This window comes from Hydra vulgaris, chromosome 12 (assembly GCF_038396675.1).
Source record: "Hydra vulgaris chromosome 12, alternate assembly HydraT2T_AEP".
NCBI lineage: Eukaryota > Metazoa > Cnidaria > Hydrozoa > Anthoathecata > Hydridae > Hydra > Hydra vulgaris.
Window position 1 is genome coordinate 23,580,001 of NC_088931.1, and position 20,795 is coordinate 23,600,795.

General features: G+C 27.7%; 2 protein-coding genes across 2 annotated transcripts in view; both read right to left on the reverse strand.

Annotated features, from left to right (window-relative positions):
• Positions 1-9,875: 9,875 nt before the first annotated feature.
• LOC100212823 (uncharacterized) lies at positions 9,876-14,469 on the reverse strand. Its single transcript, XM_065812601.1, has 7 exons — positions 14,315-14,469; positions 14,073-14,240; positions 12,719-12,977; positions 12,357-12,598; positions 11,213-11,370; positions 10,777-11,011; positions 9,876-10,062 (listed from the first exon to the last, which is right to left on the reverse strand). The coding sequence occupies exons 1-7, from the start codon at positions 14,370-14,372 to the stop codon at positions 9,893-9,895; spliced, it is 1,290 nt and encodes a 429-aa protein (XP_065668673.1). The 5' UTR covers positions 14,373-14,469; the 3' UTR covers positions 9,876-9,892.
• A 2,798-nt stretch (positions 14,470-17,267) lies between these two features.
• LOC101238888 (armadillo repeat-containing protein 3) overlaps positions 17,268-20,795 on the reverse strand; it is a 38,552-nt gene continuing 35,024 nt past the window's right edge. The window contains exons 24-25 of the mRNA XM_065812602.1: positions 20,228-20,320; positions 17,268-17,596 (exon numbers count right to left, since the gene is read on the reverse strand). Coding sequence (XP_065668674.1) covers positions 17,486-17,596; positions 20,228-20,320 — 204 coding nt within the window. The 3' untranslated portion in view covers positions 17,268-17,485. The remainder of the gene's footprint in view (positions 17,597-20,227; positions 20,321-20,795) is intronic.

The window sequence follows — 20,795 nt, forward strand, 5'->3', positions numbered from 1 at the left end:
GTTAATAGATTTTTTTAAAATTAACTTAATTCTTACTCATAATTAAAAAAGACGCGTTTTATTTTGTCATTTGTTTACTTTGGAGAGTTATAACACAAGTTTTTTCTATTATATAGTGTTTAGTGTTGCGAATCAAATGTATATAGGAAATTTGAGAAAGGTTTTTATACTAAACTTTTTTCGTAAAACAGAATTTGAATGTTTTAATAATAAAGTTGTTTTGGATGCTTCGTAGTTTCACATTTAACAAATATTTTTAATCAAAATGAATTAAAAGTAAAAATTAACAATAATTGAAATAAAACAGACAGATGGGTTGATGGTTAGTGTAAAGAGTACAGAATTTCAGAGTTACAGAATTAGGCTTCTTCAGTAACAACAAACGATTTGCTGTTTCCAAAGATATACAAAAAGCAAGAATTATTCAGTTTCTCAAGAATGTATGGAGAGCACTTTACTGGTGGCTCCATAGTATAAGGTTGACCTATATTGTCTGCTGATCAAATGCCTCTTCACTGCAATGAATCGTCATCTCAGGAACCACTCAGTTTTAAAGGTAGAGGTCAGCACTGCTTTGTGAAAGAAAATCATTAACTATCTCCTAAACGATGCACAGTTAAGACTGTTGCACCTTCTTTAAAAGACCTCAAACCACCTCCATTAGAATTTGTCTTCAAAGTTAAAAGATTAAAGGTCGTTGTCAACTTCCTCCTCCCCTAGGAAAAACTACTGTGCAGTGGGCAAAGAAATTTTCTTATTAAATTTAACAATTTTTATATTATATTAATAAATTACTAACAATTCCGATGGTATTTTTATCATTAAAACAAGCTATATTTGTGCTTGATGACTATTCTGCTCATCTGCCGTTTCTCAAAAAGGTTTTTCTATATAACATATTGGTGGTGACAAAACTAGGGGTGTAAGTAAATAATACCACAAATCATAGAAATAGCGAAGCTGCTTACAGAAAAAAGAAATGTAGCTGATGCTAGACCGTCTTGCTGAGTATCCAGATAAAATACCAGCGCCATTTTGGGATCAGATAATGCGTATGTTCAATGATGCATGGGATGAGGTTTTTAATAAAATTGATTGTGAAGATATTTACAAGTATGTTGACCCTTAAATTTGATGGTTCTGAAGATCTCTTAGCAAGCAAGAATGTTATGTAGATAAGATGATGGCATTTAGGAAGGAGTGATTAGATTGAAACAACAAGAAGGTTTAAGGGATTTAAATGAATGCAGATAATACCTTCTGAAGGTGTTCTCACGTGAAAGCCCTGCCAAAACTACGAAGAAGAACTTGCAGATGAAAGCATGAAACTGTATGAGGGTGATGGTGACGGTTTGGAAGAAAATGAAGTCAATAACTTAGATCAAGATAGTGAAAATAAAGATAACAATAAGAAAGATGATCTGCCATCAATTGATACGAAGTTCTTAACTCTTTCTCAAAATTAAAGATATTAAAAGCCGGTGCAGCAACTCCATGTTGCCATGCCTTGTGAAAATAGTTTAATTAATTAATATATAATATAATAATAAAATAATTAAAAAACTTAACAAGCTAATTGCAAAAAAAGTGGGTAAATTCTTGAATTCATAGAATTCCTTCATAGTATTTCTCTCCTTTTTCATTTAATTTTCATACGCATGTATAATTTTTTTTTCTTTTTTTTTTTTTTTGAAAAATCTGGGTGTCAGTTGTTATGGGGTTGCTGCCTGAAAAAAATCTCAGTTTGGAGGAGTAATAATTAATTGAAATCATGGAGCTTTTTTCAAAAAAATGAGTTTTAATCTATTTCATACCTCCCACTCCCCCCTCTCTCTCCTGCATTTAGGTAGGGGAGAGTAACATTCAAAAGGAATTACGTAAATTGCGGAATTTGTTTAAAAAAATTTTTTTTTTAAAGTGTATTATATAATATATATTTATCAATTTTAATCAAAAATATTTGGTAAAAATTTTACAGTAAAAAAAACTATGCATTTAAATATATTGACTTCCAGGTACTACTCAAAACTTTTAAACTAAATAATTTTTTTTTTAATTAAAGTTTAAAAAAAGTATTAATGATGACATTGCTGGCAACAAATCAACCAGAATACCAAACACTGAGCAAACATAAATAGCAATCCGTTTAGGAAAACATTGTTCAAAATTCTAAATTTAAGACACGGGCATTGGCTATTTAGTTGATGTATGGTTTGAGAATTTTGTCAAAACACCATCCGGAATTGTTAGATCATTTTGGGTGTTACAATCAAATGGAAGACAAGATGAGAGTACATTGTACCCGAAAGTTATTGAAGAGGCAAATAAGTATTTTTTCTTCGATAAACCTTAACAAACAAACTTTTTACTATGTATATCTACTACTTTGTGTTTTTGAGCACAATAAATTTGTGATTAATGCATTGCCTACCAAAAATCCTATACCAGTATGTTGTCATTTTGTTATTTGTAAGTGCTTCCTCAAAATATTTTTCACCTGGACGGTACGAATTAAATCAATCTTAAACAATCATATCCATTTGATCTGTATTTTCCATAAGTCTCTGTTGTGTATTTGGAAAAGACACAATATCAAGTTTGTTGGAAGAATTTAAGTCTCAAATATTAGCGAAAGTTTGGTAAACATGTCTATTTATCCTTGTGTGAACCGGAAACCGTTGCTTGAACTGTATCGATTTTTTAAAGTTTTTTTTTAAAAAGTTTTCTCCGTAAATTCCTGACCTTGAAGAACAAGTTAATTAATATAAATGTATGAAAACGTATGAGCACAAATGATTTAAATTCAGGTTTCCTTTGAAACACTGACCCCCACTTCGTAAACATTAAAATGACGTCACGCAGGTGGAGTTGGTAGGTGGGTCTAGGGGTTATATCCTTTTAGTTATCTCTTTCTCAACTTTCGTGTTGACAGAGAAAAGAAGCTTATAAACTCAGAATTTTGTTGACATAAAAAAGATCAGAATCATAGAAATAAAACAGTATAAATAAGTAGTTTGTATAAATAATTGTTCATTAATATTAATTATATTAAAAGAGGCAATATTATTTTAGTTCTGAACAATAATATTTTCATTTTGTAAACACTATATCATCCTTAATTTTAGAATTTCCTAATTTTAGTTTTTAAATGCTTTTTTAAACAAACTTTAAATGCTTTTCAAAACAAGCCTATTTTTTTAATTAGGAGGGTAGATTTGGGTAATATATAAAAAATTCGGGTAATAATAAGATAATATATAAATAAGAAGATAATATATGTAGATAATAATAAGATAATATATAAAAGATTCGGATAATAATAAAAACAATTTAAAACAGCTTAAAAGGTTTTGAATTAAATAAATCATTTAAAATCATCACATTTTCTTTAGCTTTTTTTACTTATTATTTTCCTTTTTAAAAAAAAAAAAGCGAAAATTTTCTTCTTTTACATTATGTTTGCACTATATATAAATATTTTTAACAAAGAAAGCATCGTTCATTTTGAGTGAAAAAATAAAAAAACTTTCATACATATCATTTAAAACCAACGGATCAACCTGTATCAACCGCTAAAAGTTATTTATCAACACCTCTATAGTTTTGATCTCATGGTTCAAAAACTGCCTGCCTATAGCTGCCTAAACGAATACTCTTCTAAATTCAAATAACTACGTCCACGTTTCTCGTTAATGCGCTTTTTATCGATTATTATCGATAATAATAAATTTAAGAGGAATTAAAACAAAATAACTGCAGTTTGTCTTTATGATAATTTTTTTAATAGACTTAAGTTTTTAAAAAAAAAAATTTATTGTTTTGATTTCTAGTTACTGCATAGTATTTACTCAATAAACATTTAGATTGCATTGAAACCACTATTTGTCATTTTTTATGCTATCATTTTAAAGTAATAAAAACTAAATAAAATACAAAATTACAAACTTGTACCTTGTACAAGTTTGAGACATTACCAATATTTACAATTACAAATAATTACAATAATTACAAAAACTTAAAAGAATTATATTTTTAATTGAAAATATTTTGATTTACTTTTAATTGTTTTTTTGTTTTGTTTGTTTGTTTATTCGTTGTTGTTCTATTTTGTATATTTTATTTATTTTTTAATCTTGGCTTTTTAAAATTTTATCTTGGTTTTTACATGTTTTTGCATAAAGTTGTATTATTATTATTATTTCACTTAAGACATTGTATTTTTATCAAAAATTAACCATATATTGTAAAGGGCTTCATGACAAGATCCACATGATCTTCGAGAAGTCCTGTCGTTACTAATGTAAAAATTGTAAAATATAATTGGTTATTGTAATATTTTTAAACGGCAAAATATTAAAAAAAAAAAAAAAAAAAAAAAAAAATATTATTTATTTATTATTTATTTTAAAATTTCCGAAAACAATAAAATTAAACGATTTAATAAAAAACGCGACAACAACCATTAGCGTTAGTCTTAGCGTTAGTCTTAAATGCTAATTTATCCAAAGAAACTTATCAGCATATAAGAAATTTATCAGCATATAAGAAACTTATCAGCATATAAGAAACTTATCAGCATATAAGAAATAATCCTCTTCAGTTTAACTCTTTCCATCATATTATATAGTAAAAAAGGCTAAAAAATAAACGCCTTCCTAAAAACATTCAGGTTAGTGACTACTCTGCAGAGGTACCATTACAAGATCTACTGCATCAAGATTATGTTCAGCTTGATAATGTTGTGTTAAATTCGCCATTGCTTAAAGATTGTACAACATTAGTTCTAATACACAAAGCTGGCTTTTATGGTGCGATGGGCAATATGTTTATAAACATTAGTCAGATGATACAATTGAACTTAATAGTGACGAATCGCTTTTTATAACTTGCTTTGTTCCTCTAAAACTATATTGTTTCAAAGATGAGAAAAAACAGGTTATTTAGAGAAATCAACTAGTTAATGTAGGCCTCTCAGATTTAAATATAGAAAAGAATCAAAAGAGGTAGTTCTTGCAGAATACGAGTCAACTATGGCTTTTATTATATATATAGTATGTCCAATGTATCTGTTTTGTTGGAGGACGGTACAATGAAGGAAGTTGTAGAGCAACATATTGTAAATATAACAATGATAGATGGAAAAATTCAATCAACTTTTACCAATGCTGTTCAGTGTGTGGTGCATCTCCAACCAAAATGAACAATTTATCGTTAATAGTTAAAAAATTTTGAGAAGGCAATATCAGACATGGTGTTTCAACTTTGCATGCTTGGATAAGGTTTTAGGAATATATGCTCCATATCACTTACAAGATGCCAATTATGAAATAGCAGGCTAGGACGGAAGAAGAAAAAAATATTCTTAAACTGAGAAAGGTTCAAGTTCAAGCTGAATTTCAAAAAAGATCTTGCCATAGACCAACCAAGAGTAGGTGGGGCAGGTATATCAAATGATGGTAACACAGCTAGACAATTTTTTTAGTAATACGATGTTTCAGCTAATAGAATGAACATAGATGTAAATCTTATAAAAAAGCTTCATATTATTCTTGCCACAATGTCATGTGATTATGACGTTAGCTCATCAAAATTTAAAGCATTCTGTTGGGAAACTGCTTCGCTATATGTAGACCTGTACTCTCGCTATCCTATGACCCAAACACTTCATAAGATTTTGATTCATGGCTATAAAGTCATTGAATTATTTACTCTTCCATTAGGTATGTTTTCTGAAGAGGCCACCAATAAGGTTTTTAAAATCTTTTGTGAAAATTTAAGAAAATGCGATCGGAGAAAAAAAAATTTAGACCTTTTTTACCGTTTTTTATGTGCATCTGATCCTTTAATTTGCACATTTAGAAAGAAGATGCATAATAAAAAAGTCTACCATCTGGTGTTATTGAACTATTGGATGAGCCAACAACAGAATACTTTACCTAAAATATAAACTTAATTAATATCCTTGTTGTTAATTTGTTGGGTGATTTAACGGAATTTTTTATAAATGGAAAAAATTGGAGTTTTTTAATAATTATGTAATAAATTGAAAGTGTTTTCAATACAAATGTTATTTTTCCGCAGATTGTGTTTTTAAATGTAATAAAGTGTTTCTAATAAAAAAAAGTTAATAAAATTATTGTTTTGGGGGTTTCGGCTCGAAAATGTCATTTTTGACCCACTGTGCGATGTAAAGGGGCTCGGTGATAAGACAAGTCTGTCTTCTTGCTCCGCAAGGATCTTCTATTATTGTAATTTTTTTTGTTGTAATTTTTAACAAACGGCAAAAAAGAGCATCTTGGTAATATGAGGATATTACTTAGATGTTAGCAGTAAATTTCAAGGTACTTTGTATGTTTTGAATCGACTTTATGTGGTGGTAACAAGTAGCAGTATAATTAGCGTAAATTTATATGCAGTTGTTAGTGGCTCTCATCAAATTAAAACGCTATTCGATTATTTTCGTTGTTAAAGTATTATCATTTCGTGATGAGATATCTAGTGATATAGTTATTGCAAACAAACACAGTCTTAATAGACCACTGTTTCATATACTTAAGCTCTCATTAAATTCTGGGATATTTCCGGATGTACTTAAATTGGCAAAAGTAATTCCATTATACAAATGTAATGATCATTCTGACATTACAAACTACAGGCCTATATCAATACTTTCTGTATTTTCAAAACTCTTCGAACGTGTAGTTTATAATAGAATCTATGATTACTTCATTAAAAACAATTTTTTTTACCCAAATCAGTTTGGCTTTCAAAAAAATCTCTCTACAGAGCATGCAATCATTGAAATAGCAAATCAAATAACTAATGTTTTTGAAAATAATAAATTTACTTTAGGAGTGTTTCTTGATTTATCAAAAGCATTCGATACAGTGGACCATTGCATTCTATTAGATAAATTAAGGCATTACGGAATAATAAATAAAAGTTATTATTGGATTAAAAGCTATCTTACAAACAGAAAACAATATGTAAATAATGTCCAATCTGGAGTATTAAATGTCTTATGTGGAGTCCCGCAAGGATCGATTCTTGGTCCACTTCTTTTTCTAATATATATAAATGACTTTTGTAATGCATCTTTAAAAATGAACTCGGTCATGTTTGCAGATGACACAAACTTATTTCTCACCAACAATGATATCAAGAAATTATATGCAGACATGAATATTGAACTGTGTAAAGTAAACAACTGGTTTAAGGCAAACAAACTCTCACTTAACGCTGAGAAAACAAAGTATATACTATTTCACAAAAAAACACAAGAAGAAAATCTTCCTCTCAAGTTGCCTAACCTATCTCTAAATGATAAACTAGTAAATAAGCAATCCAATATAAAATTCTTAGGAATCATTGTTGATGAAAAATTATCCTGGCTTCCACATATAATATATATCCAGTCAAAAATCACCAAAATAATAGGTTTGATGTATCGAGTTCGCTCCTACGTCAATAAAAATAGTCTTAAATTAATCTACTTTGGGCTAATTCATAGCTTCATCAGCTATGCAAACATTTCATGGGCAAGTACTCAAGCGGCAAAGATTAAAAAAATTTATAGTCTTCAAAAACATGCCTGCAGAATCATTTACTCAAAAAATAGGCGTGAACACGCTAAGCCCTTAATGAAAGATATGAAAATGATGAATGTGTTTGAAATTAATATCAACCAGCATTTAATTTTCATGTATCGTTATAATCACAATATCTCTCCTATAAGCTTTAATAACAAGTTTAAAATAAATAAAAATGATAACTATAATCTTAGAGCGAATATGTCCAACACATATAAACTGCCTCGGATAATAAACAAATATTCAGAGTACAGCATTCTATATCGAGGTCCAAAAGTATGGAATACTTTTCAAAAAGGATTCAAAGGCACGGTAAATTCGTTAAGTTCCTTCAAGTTTTTAACAAAAAAAGAAATTTTTAAAATATAAGAAATGTTTTTGGTTAATCATACTTTGAATAATTTCTCATAAATCTGTTTTTGTTTTATTTCTACTTTTGTTGGTTGCTTATCAATTTTATTAGCGAATTACGCGTTTTATTACGATATTTTATTGAAATTTTATTACGCATTAACATATTACGATATTTTTTTGAAATCTTGTTATAGGGGCTCTATGAAAAGATTGCGATAACGTATTGTCATCCTCATCTTCTTTGAGCCCCTATCTGTTTTACTTATTTTATTTATTTAAATTTTATATTACTAATTTTTAAAATATTATATTATATTAAAACAGAGAAAGAAAAAAAAAAAAAAAAAAAAAAAAAATTTCACATCTGTAGCTCAAAATTACTATGTTGAATTAATGATATTTAATCTTTCATAAAGAATATGTTTGCCAGAAAAAAATATGTTAGCTAGAAATCTGGTCCATATTTGATTTTGAAATCAATGCATAGAAATATTTATTTGTGACTTTATTAAAAAATACCATTTTCGTGGAATATGAATTGAATTACTCAGTGTTTTTCATTAAGTTCAAAGCTTTTTTCATTAAAGTCTAACCTAGTTTAAAGTCATTTTTATGAGTTTTTTGAAAGATTAAAAGTTTTATGCTAGAAACTTCTTTTTTTTTTTTTCCCGCACCGCGGAAGCGCATTTAACCAGAAAGTTCACGCCTCCTTCCTTACCGTGACGCGAAATATGTCCAAAGCTCGTTTCGAACCTGGATCTCCTGCTTATAAAGCAAGCATTCTAACCACTTCGCAACGGCCGCACGGTTAAATGAGTTTAATGATTTTTATGACTTAAATGAGTTTAATGATTTTGCCATAATTGCATTAAAAAAATATATAGATATATTAACAATTCTATAACTGAGCACTTCGAAATGCTCGTAATTCGTATATTTATTTAAATTTTAGCAAGATTTAAATAAATATACGAATTATGAGCATTTTTGTAAAATTTCCAAAATAAGATTAGCTGGAAATTATTAATATATTACTTATGCATAAAATTAGGCACTGATAAATGTTTATTTTTTATACAACCATCATTTTCATTTTCTCTCGTTAAGGGTTTAGTATGTTCTCTTTTTTTTTCCCGTATATAATTTTTTTTTGGTTGTGTATTACCCCATGTAATATCAGCAAAACAATGAATACGAGAAAAGTATTCTAATTTTAGACAACTTGTGTTTACATATGGACGAGCTCGGTACATCATGCCAATGGTCTTACTAACCTGTCTTAATAGCCTGGAAAAGAAAGCCTGGAGAAGAAAGCCTGGAAAGAAATAGCCTGGAGAAAGAAATATCATCTGCAAACTTAATTGGGTTTGACCCCTTGACCTAAGGAAAGTTTTACTATATAGAAGATTGGTCTACTAATATTTTTTTTAATTTGAAATAGGTATATTACTGGGCGTATCATCAAATCTCGGCGATTTGTTCTTTTTATAGAGGAAAAAGCCGTTTCAAACTCTTTTAATGTTAACTCAAAATCATACGTTGTTTCATCTTACGGATTGGGTTTAAAAGAATTAGAAGTTAGATGTAACTTTTTTAAAGCTGAAATTTCAGCCATGATGACATTAAGGCACTAAAAAATTTTAAAATTGAGTTATTTCATACAAATTTGTATAATGCTTAACTTTCATTTATATATTCGTATTTGTTTACTCGTTCAAGTTTTTTAAATATACATATTTTTCAGCTTTATATAACAAACCCAACAATACTTTCGTTTGAAACCAAAAACTGAATGCAATTTGTATAGATTTTTGTCTATCCAAATTGCACCCAAAATTTTAGTTTTCACTGTCCATAGATAACATAAAAAAATTTTCTTTTCATAAATTTAGATTAAAATCATTGTTTTTTTGTTGTTGTTTTTTTTTAAAAAAAAAGAAGCATCTTAATTAACAAGTAACATTCTCAGGCCAATCACAAATTAATTTTACAGAGTTGAACTTTAACCCGCTAGAACAACTTTTTACGTAGGAATTGCCACCATGACACTGAAAAAATTTCGTGCAATCCGTTGGATGAGCGTAGATACCATCTTTTAACCCATTGCATGATGTACTACCTGAATTAGTAGTTGAAAAAATTTTAATGAAATAAATAAATAATTTTAATGATTAAAACAACTTTAAAATAAAAATAATTTGTTTTGAAAACAAAAATAATTTGTTTTGAAAACAAAAATAATTTGTTTTGAAAACAAAAATAATTTGTTTTGAAAACAAAAATAATTTGTTTTGAAAACAAAAATAATTTGTTTTGAAAACAACAATTTTGTTTTATTTTATTCTTGTTGTTAAATGGTCTTGATATTTAAAATTATCGTGCAAATTTAGTTTGGTAACTTTTAAAAGAGATTGACAAAAGTACTTGATAACGTCTTAATTTAGATTTGTGTGTGTGTGTGTGTGTGTGTGTGTGTGTGTGTGTGTGTGTGTGTGTGTGTGTGTGTGTGTGTGTGTGTGTGTGTGTGTGTGTGTGTGTGTGTGTGTGTGTTGTGTGTAAACTATAACTATATATGTTAAAATTTAATCTTTTGCTGATTGCAATTTCCGCAAAATATTATTCTAACTTTAAAGGACTTTTAAGAAATCATTTTAACTAATTTGAAACACTTAGTTGTTTTGTAAACCGTTAAAATACACGCTCTCACACAAATGCATTATAACAATTTTTTTTATAAAGTTGAAGTGTAAATAATGTGTTTTTATAATAATTATTTTTAGTTGTTAATAATATTTTACTAATAAAAATTTGGGAGAATTTTTAAAAACAATACCTGGCTTAGTAGGATTCGGTGTGGTTGTTGTTTTAGAGGAGCTTGTCGTAATTGGAGCGTTCGTTTTTGTAGCCGGAGATTTGCTAGTTACTGGACTTCCGCTTGGAATAACGCTACCTCCTTTCATGATATCTACAATATGCTCACTATATGGTCTTCCGCCAATTATATTATTTTGATCAAAAGATGCATCCCAAAACATAAAACCGCCGAACCGAGGTTCATCTTTTACTTTCTATATAATTTAATTTCTATTTAAAAATACTTTCTAATATATTTTACAAATATTAATAGAAATATAAGTATAAATACAGCATTTTTGATACTTAAAATTGTTAAAACAAAGTATTGAAATATAAACATTAAAAATATAAATTTATGAAAATTTTATCATTGAGTTGATGCATTTGAAAAAGTTTTTGAAAACTATTTATACTTGGTAAATTGCAGCCATTTCTGCTGGTGTCCTCCAAAATCCGTTTCCATAGGCAGCGCGCTCATGGCTTGGTACTCCAATGTATATCATTGGTCCATTATTTTTTGACGAATAATTGATCCACTGAGCAAAATTTGGGTAAAATTCTTTTGCATCTCCTAGTACCATATAATTTGCAGTTATAATGAATTTTATATTAATAAGACTAATTTTTTAACTGAAACAAAAATAATTTGTGCGAAAGTTTTAAATGCAAACTTGGATTAATTAGGCATTTCAGAAACTTGCTTAAATGCAAATTTGCACAAGTGCGCTAAACATTTTTATTATTTTTTGTAAAGGTGAGTTTACCGTTTATTAACGGGACAGAAAAAATAAAAATAATTACGCGAGCGCGAGTATTTTAAATATCAACATTCCCACAGCAAAACTACGCACACTCACGGGTTGTTTTTTTTATTTCCTTTCCAGTTTTCATTGACAGATGGACGAGTGGAAAACTACTTTAATAAACTAATATTAAAAGCAAAAATGCAGAGTTTTTCATTTAACACGCTAAAGTAGATATATCATTATTATATATACCAAACATTTGTCAGTTCGTAATTGTGCATACGTGTATTTACTTCAGTTTGTACAGTTGCTCGGTTCACTTACGCAAACAACACAACAACGTTTTAATATTTTTCACTTTACATTTGAAAAATAATGAGTGAGTTCCATCATAAAACAAACTCAATAGTTGCCTTAGTTAAAATAACCCGCTTATTTATTGTAACTCTAACCCGTCAGAGTTAATAAAATAAAAAAAAGTGAAGTTCAATATAATGTATCAAAGATGGTTACTTAGTTTTGCCATTCGTGCTCTTTTTTCTTTATGTATAGACTCAATATTTTCCCATGGTTTTATAGATTGTCTCGGAAAATCGGTAAGAACCAGATGAGTAATAAGGAATTTAAATGCCATACAAACAAACATTTATATACATAAATGAAGTTTTTAAATTCATAATTAAGTAAAAGAAAATAGAGTGAACTCATACTACCTTAAAAAAAGTATAAACAAAATTGATTCTAAACAAAATTGAGTAATATTTAAACTTATCATGTTCCATTATTTTTAATAATTGAAGCAAAAAAATACCTGTATGGCAATAGTTATTGTAGAATTGAATGTAAATTTCATCAATCATTGTAGGAACGTCTTGAAAAGCTTTTCCAGGCGATGGCCCCAAAAATGAATCTGGAAACGGGCACTGAGGAGCGGCAGCAATGATGTACTTTTTCTTTTTATTTCTAGTTAATTTATAAAGTTCACGAACAAAGGCACTGTAACCTATTGATGTTCCACCCTCAATATCAAGGTCGACTCCATCTAAAACAGCGCTAAAAAACAACCAATGTTTACTTGGATAAAAACTCAAGTGTTTATGTAAATAATGTTTACTTTTCTATCGCACTTTTATAATAGTTTTTTAATGAGATAATAATAGTTAAAGTTTGAACCTTCCAAAAGGGCGGATATTGTTAAGTTGATCTCCTTCAAGTAGTAAATGATATACTGTATTAGCAAATTTAGTGGCCTGAGCATCATTTTGAAAACCATAACTACCGCTTGCTCCTCCTAATGACATAAGAACTTGTTTTCCACGTGATTGGCATTCTTTGATACCTGCTTCAATTTCAGGACATCGATACAAAAATGGATAATCAGCATTCATTGATGTTTCACAATGAAAGGCAAAGTTCATTCCAGGCATAGAATCTAGAATAATAAATTTTTACAGCTTTTATTTTTCAAATCTCGGTACATTTGCAAATGAATTTTATTTTATCTTTTTTATACAAGTTTCAAAATCTTTCTAGTTAAGTTACGAGTAAAATGGTCACACTCAGGTTTAACACTTCTAACAACAGTTATCTCCTCTTAAATCAACTTCGCTACAACTAGTAGTAGCGAAGTCGATTTAAGAGGAGATAACTGTTGTTAGAACATGTACCCAGTACTGGGTACATGTTCTGATAGTTGTTTAAGATGAACGTTAAACCTTTTTTACCAAAATTTTTTATTAACTTACTATTTTGCCTTACGTAAGATTTTTTGATGTTTGATGTTGGCTTAGAACTTTAAATTTCTAAATTTTCAAAGTTGTAAAAAAAAAAAAAAGCAGTTATAATCGTGGCGATTATAGCTAACTCTACTTTAATTTACAAGAGTTTAGTCCCCTAAAAGTCCCCCATTGGCTACATTTTTGTCGCCTAAATATTGTTTGTAAAAAGGTAATTTCAGCAAACGGCTTTAAATTAGATTTAAATATATTTACAGATTTATATATATATATATATATATATATATATATATATATATATATATATATATATATATATATATATATATATATATATATATATAATACAGGTATATAAATATAATATAGAATATAAAAAGTATTAAAATACATGCTTTTACTAGAAAAATTTTTTTCATACTTAAAAAGAAATTCTTTTGAAATAATTGTAAAAAGATTATTTTAATAGAAAAATTAATAAGAAAATAGAAAAATTAATAAGAAAATAGAGAAAAATAAAAGGCAATGGAGCGGGACGGTAATCTTGCTCAGATTAAAAGCATCTACAATAAGAGATATATAACAATTGATACATTCTGTCCGTAACTAAAATTGAAAACAAAAATATTTAGTTTAATGAAATTTTTAGGAATTATTAAGGGAGGAATAAAAGAAACAAAGAGACCATAATTACTAATTAACGGTTTTGTTAATAGTTCAACTTACACAATACTTTTAAACTAACATTACCAATAAAAAATAAAACCATGGTCAATAATAAAAACAACTACCTTTTTGTCTAGCATCAAAGAAAACATGCATAAACGCAAGTACAATTGTGTCATATCTTGTGTTCATGCAAAAATGGCGAAGATCTTTTTCCCAAAACTGTCGTTCTTTTTTTAAATTATACACAGCATTTTGCCCCCAATAAACAACAAGTTTATGATTTTTTGCACCTTAAAGTCAATAAAAAAGTCAATCAAAACCTGAGAAAAATCCTTTATTAGGCATTTAATAAAATTGTTTCTACCTTCAATTTCACAGAAATAAAAGAACGCAAGCAATATAAACGCCACCTTCAACACCATTTTTTTAAGTCAATGATACTGAATGATAAAATTAGTCTTATACGCATTAATATTGGAGCAGTTATTCAGCTGAGTACATATGGAAAACAGTAGATGAGTTTGAATAACTGTCAAAACATGAAAATAGATGATCTGATTATTTAGTTATATAAAATGTTCTGGTCTGGTTATTTGTTTGTAGAGTTTGCTAAGGGATATTATTAAAAAAATCAAAGAATAACTTTTTACTAATAACTTTAACATTTTGTACATAATTATTAAGCAAAATTTTAAACATAATAATTAAGTTGTTTTTTGAATTTTGAACAACTTTATTGAAGTTTTAACTTCACTTTACTTTGTACTCGTATTTCTACTTTTTTTACTTGCAAAAAAGTTGTGTTTTAATTGCTCAGCTGCGTTATTTGTTAAAAAAAAGGACTAATAAATATCATTATTGGTAAGTTGCACAATACTAGAACAAATATAAAGACTCTAATTTGCAGTATCTAGGTGTGCTGAACAAATAATGCATCCACAAAAATTAATTTTATTTTATTTTATTATGACCTAAAATTTTTCGTTTTGCATTTACAAAATATCTTATTGGAATAAAGTAAAAAACAAAAAGTTTATAATAAATAAGTTAAAGACCATTTAAAATTTACTTAAAATGCAAATAAAAAAAGCTTAACATTTAAAAAATTTGAAATAAAAATTGAAAATTCTTTTAATTATTCTAAGCAAATCTCTAAAATGAAGTTTCTAAAGTTCCAACAAAATTTCTTATAATTATAAAAATTTAATATATAAGATTTCTTATAAACTCAATTAAAACAAATAATAACCAGCGAGCAAAGACGTCCACGGGAGGTCTATACGACGTCCTATGGACGTCACAAGTTCGTAGGACATCCTCAAGACGTCCAGCAGACATTCTGTGCCCGCTAGGTAATCATATAGATATCTTAAGTTACAAGTTTTTATTTAACTTTGTTATAATGTGGTAACTTTTAGTAAAATGGTTTAGATAAAATCTAGTTCATTTTACTGAAAACGATTCTTTTTGTTTTCTTTTTTTTACCTAAATTTGTTGTGTTTTTAAAAAAGATTACTCAAGCAGTGAAAAAGTCGATTAAAATGTTTTTACTTTAGAAATTTTTATTGCTTAGACTTTAGAATTGTTAATATCAAAAACATATAATAAGTTCATTACTGTAGATAAAAAGTTCATTACTGTAGATAAAAAGTTATGGTCTTGTTAATAAAATTTATCATTGGTATTAAGGCTTATTGCTTTACACTGAAAGAAAAACAACTTTTATTAAATATGGAATACGTATTAATAAATGTTGTACATTTAATGGTCCAAAGAGTAATAAGTCTACTCCCTTGACAAAATGTTTTTCATTTATATAAATGACTTCTATTACAATAATAAAACTTAATTCATTCATACTATCTAAGTTTTTGCTTAGGCAAACATTTTACTGCATAAGACAATTGTATACGGATACGAATGTTGAAAATAATATAAAAATTGGTCCATGGCAAACTCTCAGTTAAAGAAAAGAAGACAATTATAGTCGATATCTCAAAAACGCAAAAAGAAAACATTCTTCTCAAACGTTTGAAAAATGAAAAACGTTTCAAAAAATATAAAAAGGAATCAAAAACGACTATATACACCAAAAACTTATCAAAAATAATATCTAATTAATAAAAGTCATCAGTATTAATTATCGAATACGAAACCAATATTTCAAACACTCTCAACACGCTATTTAGGCAAGTATTCGTTTAAGAAAAACTAAATAACTGCCAATTTTCAATGTTTGCTAAAATCCTATCCTGATAAATATAACAAGTACTTCAAAAAACTTAAACTGATTTATACACTAACAAATCAATTTAAATACATGAATTTTAGTTTTACAATTTGTTTAATAGACTATATTGATCTCAATACTTATAATTTCCGGTCTTATAACACGCAAATAGCCATAACATGACTATTTGTGTAACTTGGTGTAAAGTGGTATAACGTTTGCATATTATGCTAACATTACACTACTTTACACCACTTGCACCGTAACAGGAAAATAAACTTGTGGCTTGCTGAATTATATCAATAGTCGGCTGTATAATTTATGACTGCAGTTTTTGATTGAGCTTCTGTAAAAACAAGTTATTAACATTAGGACCATCCATTGAACATTGTTGAGCATGAACATAACTATTTTTGCAGTCATAAACTTGTCTTGTTTTTCCGTAAATTTTCTCAATATGATAAATTGAACCTTTCATTCAAACAGTGTTATGGCTCTTAATAAGAATGATAAAACTGAAAATTTGAAGACCAGAAATATTTCCAGATATTGCAATACGCAACCACTTAATTCGCCAATGCTTATACATAGTACATTTGATAAAACTACCACATCCCAGTTAAGCGAAACAGAGCATTGTAACTTACCTCCCTGTATTCCTAATGAAGGTGCCTAGCCTAGGCATATTTAAAAATGTGATTTAAAACTTCAAGATATTCAGGGCAACTTAAGAAAATTTAGGACATTTCAGGACAGATTTTTAAAAATCAGGAATTTAAGAAATTTCAGGACATGTAGGAGGTATTACACTAAGTGAATTTTTTTTACTATTTTTAGCATAAGCAACAATAAAGTTTTAGTTTTTTTAAAATAATTTTGTTAGTTGAAAGTTTTGATCAAAAAATTCCGAAGTAATAATACTTTAAATAAAATAGTTTATAATTGTTCTTTTATTAAAACTCGAATTAATTTATCTACTTAAATCTTCAAATAATCATATATAACAATTACTTAAATCTTCAAATAATTACATCATCATAAATAACTTCAAGACAACGAGTCAAATAACTTAAATCTGGACAACGAGTCAAAGAGTGTGAAAAAATTTATTACAGCAAATTATGTAAAAATACAAAATTTATAAGAAGTAATAAGCTTGAATGGTTACTAAACATTCCAAGCTGTTGGCGTTTTATGCAATAAAATGAAATGTATACTGAATGTACATAAATATTATAATTTTATTATACAACTTTTTAAAATTTTATCAAACGTAAATATATAAATCTAGTTTTTTTAAGAAATTCATATCCGTTGATAAACAATAGCTTCACGAGATTGTCGTTCCATTAAACGACCTGGATCATGCATTAGGTCAACAATTAAAAAGCGAGGAGGGAGTTCTACTGTACCATTCTAAAAAAAAGTCAATAAAGATTTCAATCAAATTCTTAAACTACTTTTCTATGTTGTGGTTACAATTAAAATATTTCTATGTTGTGGTTACAATTAAAGTATTTTTATATTTTCAACAGTTTTAAAAAATTTAGCGAGTCTTAAAAGTTTAAATAAAGTTTATAAAACATGGACTTTAAAAACGTTCTTATTCACTATTTTACTCCGACAATAGTTTTGTGCCATTCGTATGTTGTTGTGCCACATACTTAATTAAATCCAGCAACGTAATACTTAATTCGGGTAAAACATGAAATACAGCGGCTTACGAACTATTTTTTTTATTGCAATATTTCAATCAGTTTTGAATAGACTGTCGTCAAACGTAAAATGAAATCAAAAAAATTTTACGTCTGATGACGATCTGTGCAAAACCTCGTTACATTCAACCTTCACAATTTATTGTGAGTTACAGTTTATATGTATTTTACAGTTAAATTTCTAGCTTAAACTTTTTCCTAGTTCAAAATTATTTTTTTCATTTTTTTTGAATATTTTTTCCAATTTTTTAATCGAAATTATTTTTTTCACTTTTTTTGAATATTTTTTCCAATTTTACTCCTTTTTTACATATATTATTAGCTATATATAACTATTAGCTACTCCTCACTTTTCACTCTTGGCCATTGTTATTGGGTTGGCAATTAAGTAAGTGCGGATTTTTTTTAGAAAATAAACAATTTGTTCATGGAACGAAATAACTTTATTCTGTAATGTATTGCCTATTTTGAGCAATGACCTTTTGCCATCTTTCAGGCAGCATCATAATTCCATATTCATAAAACTTCTGGTTATTATCAGCAAAAAACTGAAAATAAAAAGTAATCAGATGGTGCAAGGTAAGGACTATGGATGTGGCAAAACATCCTAACCAAGCTCCAATAATTTTTGCCAAGTGACCAAAGTTGTGTGTGGCCTTAAATTGTCATGATGGAATACAACACCTTTTCTTCAACTGCATTGTTCAATTTTGTTAGTTGTTCAATGTCGACATCTGAATTGATCGCTCGGTTGGGTGGTAAAAGTTCAAAGTAGATAATTCCTTTGTAATCCCACCAAATTGATAACATAACTTTCTTTTGATGAATATCAGCTTTTGATGTTGTTTGAGCTGGTTCACCTGACTTGCTCCACGATCTTTTCCGATTGACATTGTTGTAAACAACCCATTTTTCATCACCAGTTATCAATCGTTTTAAAAATGGATCATTTTCATTACATTTCTTTAACAAACTGCTGATGTTAATGCATTGTGTTAAATGATTTTCTCTCAGTTCATGAGGAACTCATATATCGAGTTTTCATACATATCAAAGTTGTTTTAAGCAATTTTCAATGAAGCTTCTCTGCAATCTCACCTGTTGTACTGTGATGATCCAAATCGATTATTGCTTTAATTTGGTCGTCATCAACTTCAACTGGGCGACCAGAGCGTTTTTCATCTTTGAGTGAAAAATCACCAGAACGAAATTTGCCAAACCAATTTTGACACTGCCGTTCTTTTAAAGCTTCGTCACCTTAAACAGCACATAACTTTTTGTGAGCTTGCGATGCAATTTTTCTTTCCGGAAATAAAAAAGTAAATATGACAAAAAAGTTCGTTTTGATTTTCCATTTTTCAACAGATGCCAAACAAAAACTACACAGCCAATCAAAAAAATTTTTTTACTGATTGACAGTTGAAGTACCAACTATCAAAGAACAAAATGTTTTGTTCTTTGATAGTTGGTACTTCAACATGAAGTACCAACTATCAAAGAATTTGTTTGACATTTCAATTACGTCAGCAAACCTAAAAAGTCATTTAAAGCCATCTATGAGTGAAATCTACAACTACTTAGTTGCCAACCCAATAGCTTAAAATTAAAATTTTTGATAAATATTTCATTAGATTATTAAAACTAATTTGGAAACTAATATAAAATATTAAGATTAATTTAAATATATTAAACAAAAATTATTTTTCCTAAATTATATAAACCTATTAGTTCCAAATAAGTTAAATAGTTCGAGGATGAATCGAGGTACTAACAAAAGTAAATAATTATAAAATACAAATTTTGAATCTTCAATAAAATTTCAATTTAAAATAAAAAAATTTATTTTAAATTGGATTTAAAATTCAATAAAATAATCATCATTAATTATGGCTATACCGTAGAAAATTACAAAATAAATCACGGAGAGGTTGAAAATATATCGTGGAGAAGCACAAAATATATTGTGTACAAAATATATTGTGGAAAAGTACAAAATATATCATGGAGAGGTACAAAATATATCATAGAGAGGTACAAAATATATCATATGGAGAAGTACAAATTAAATATAAAAAATCTGCTTCAGAATAATTGAAAATTTGTAAAGTTTTGTTAATCTTATATTTTAAACTTTTTTTACATTAAAAAAATAAAACTTTTGTGAGAATCATTACTTTGAATAATGAAAGAATAAAGTCAATAAACAAAGAAAAAACAATTATAAAATTAAACAGAAAAACAGAAAAATTTACAAACAACATAAACAGGCAAAATATAGACAAATCAATATCATAGATTTAAAAATGTAAAAGTTCATTAACAATTAACAAACCTCAGTTATATCTGATAAAAGTACTTCATTCCAAGCTAAACCATAATCACCACGGATCAAAGAGCATACTAACGATAATTGATCGGCCAATACCTTAACATTATTATGACTTCATGATAAAATATTATAAAGTTTTAAGTACTTATCAATGTGTAAGTATTTTTATGTAAACTAGTAACCATAAATACAGTAGAACAAAATATATATACAATTGATATTATTATGAATAGAAGTTCATCAAAGTTGGTGTTTTAAAGACATGGGTTGAAAGAGGGTTGTTATGGCAACAAAAAATTTAAAAAACTTAATGCATTCAACTGGAATATTTTCGAATCAAAATCATTTAGTGTTTCTCTGTAATCAAAACTAATTAAAAACAATCAACATTTGTTTAATTTTTGCCAATGTTTATCAATATTGTAATTTTTTATAAATTAAATCAAGTAATTTAAAATTAGACAAAATAAACAATAAGTAAGACTCATTAAAAAAAATCATTTTTAAAGCTGTCTCATTGTAACTTAAAACATGCTTGAATAATATTTTCAACTTTGCTTGCATAATAGTT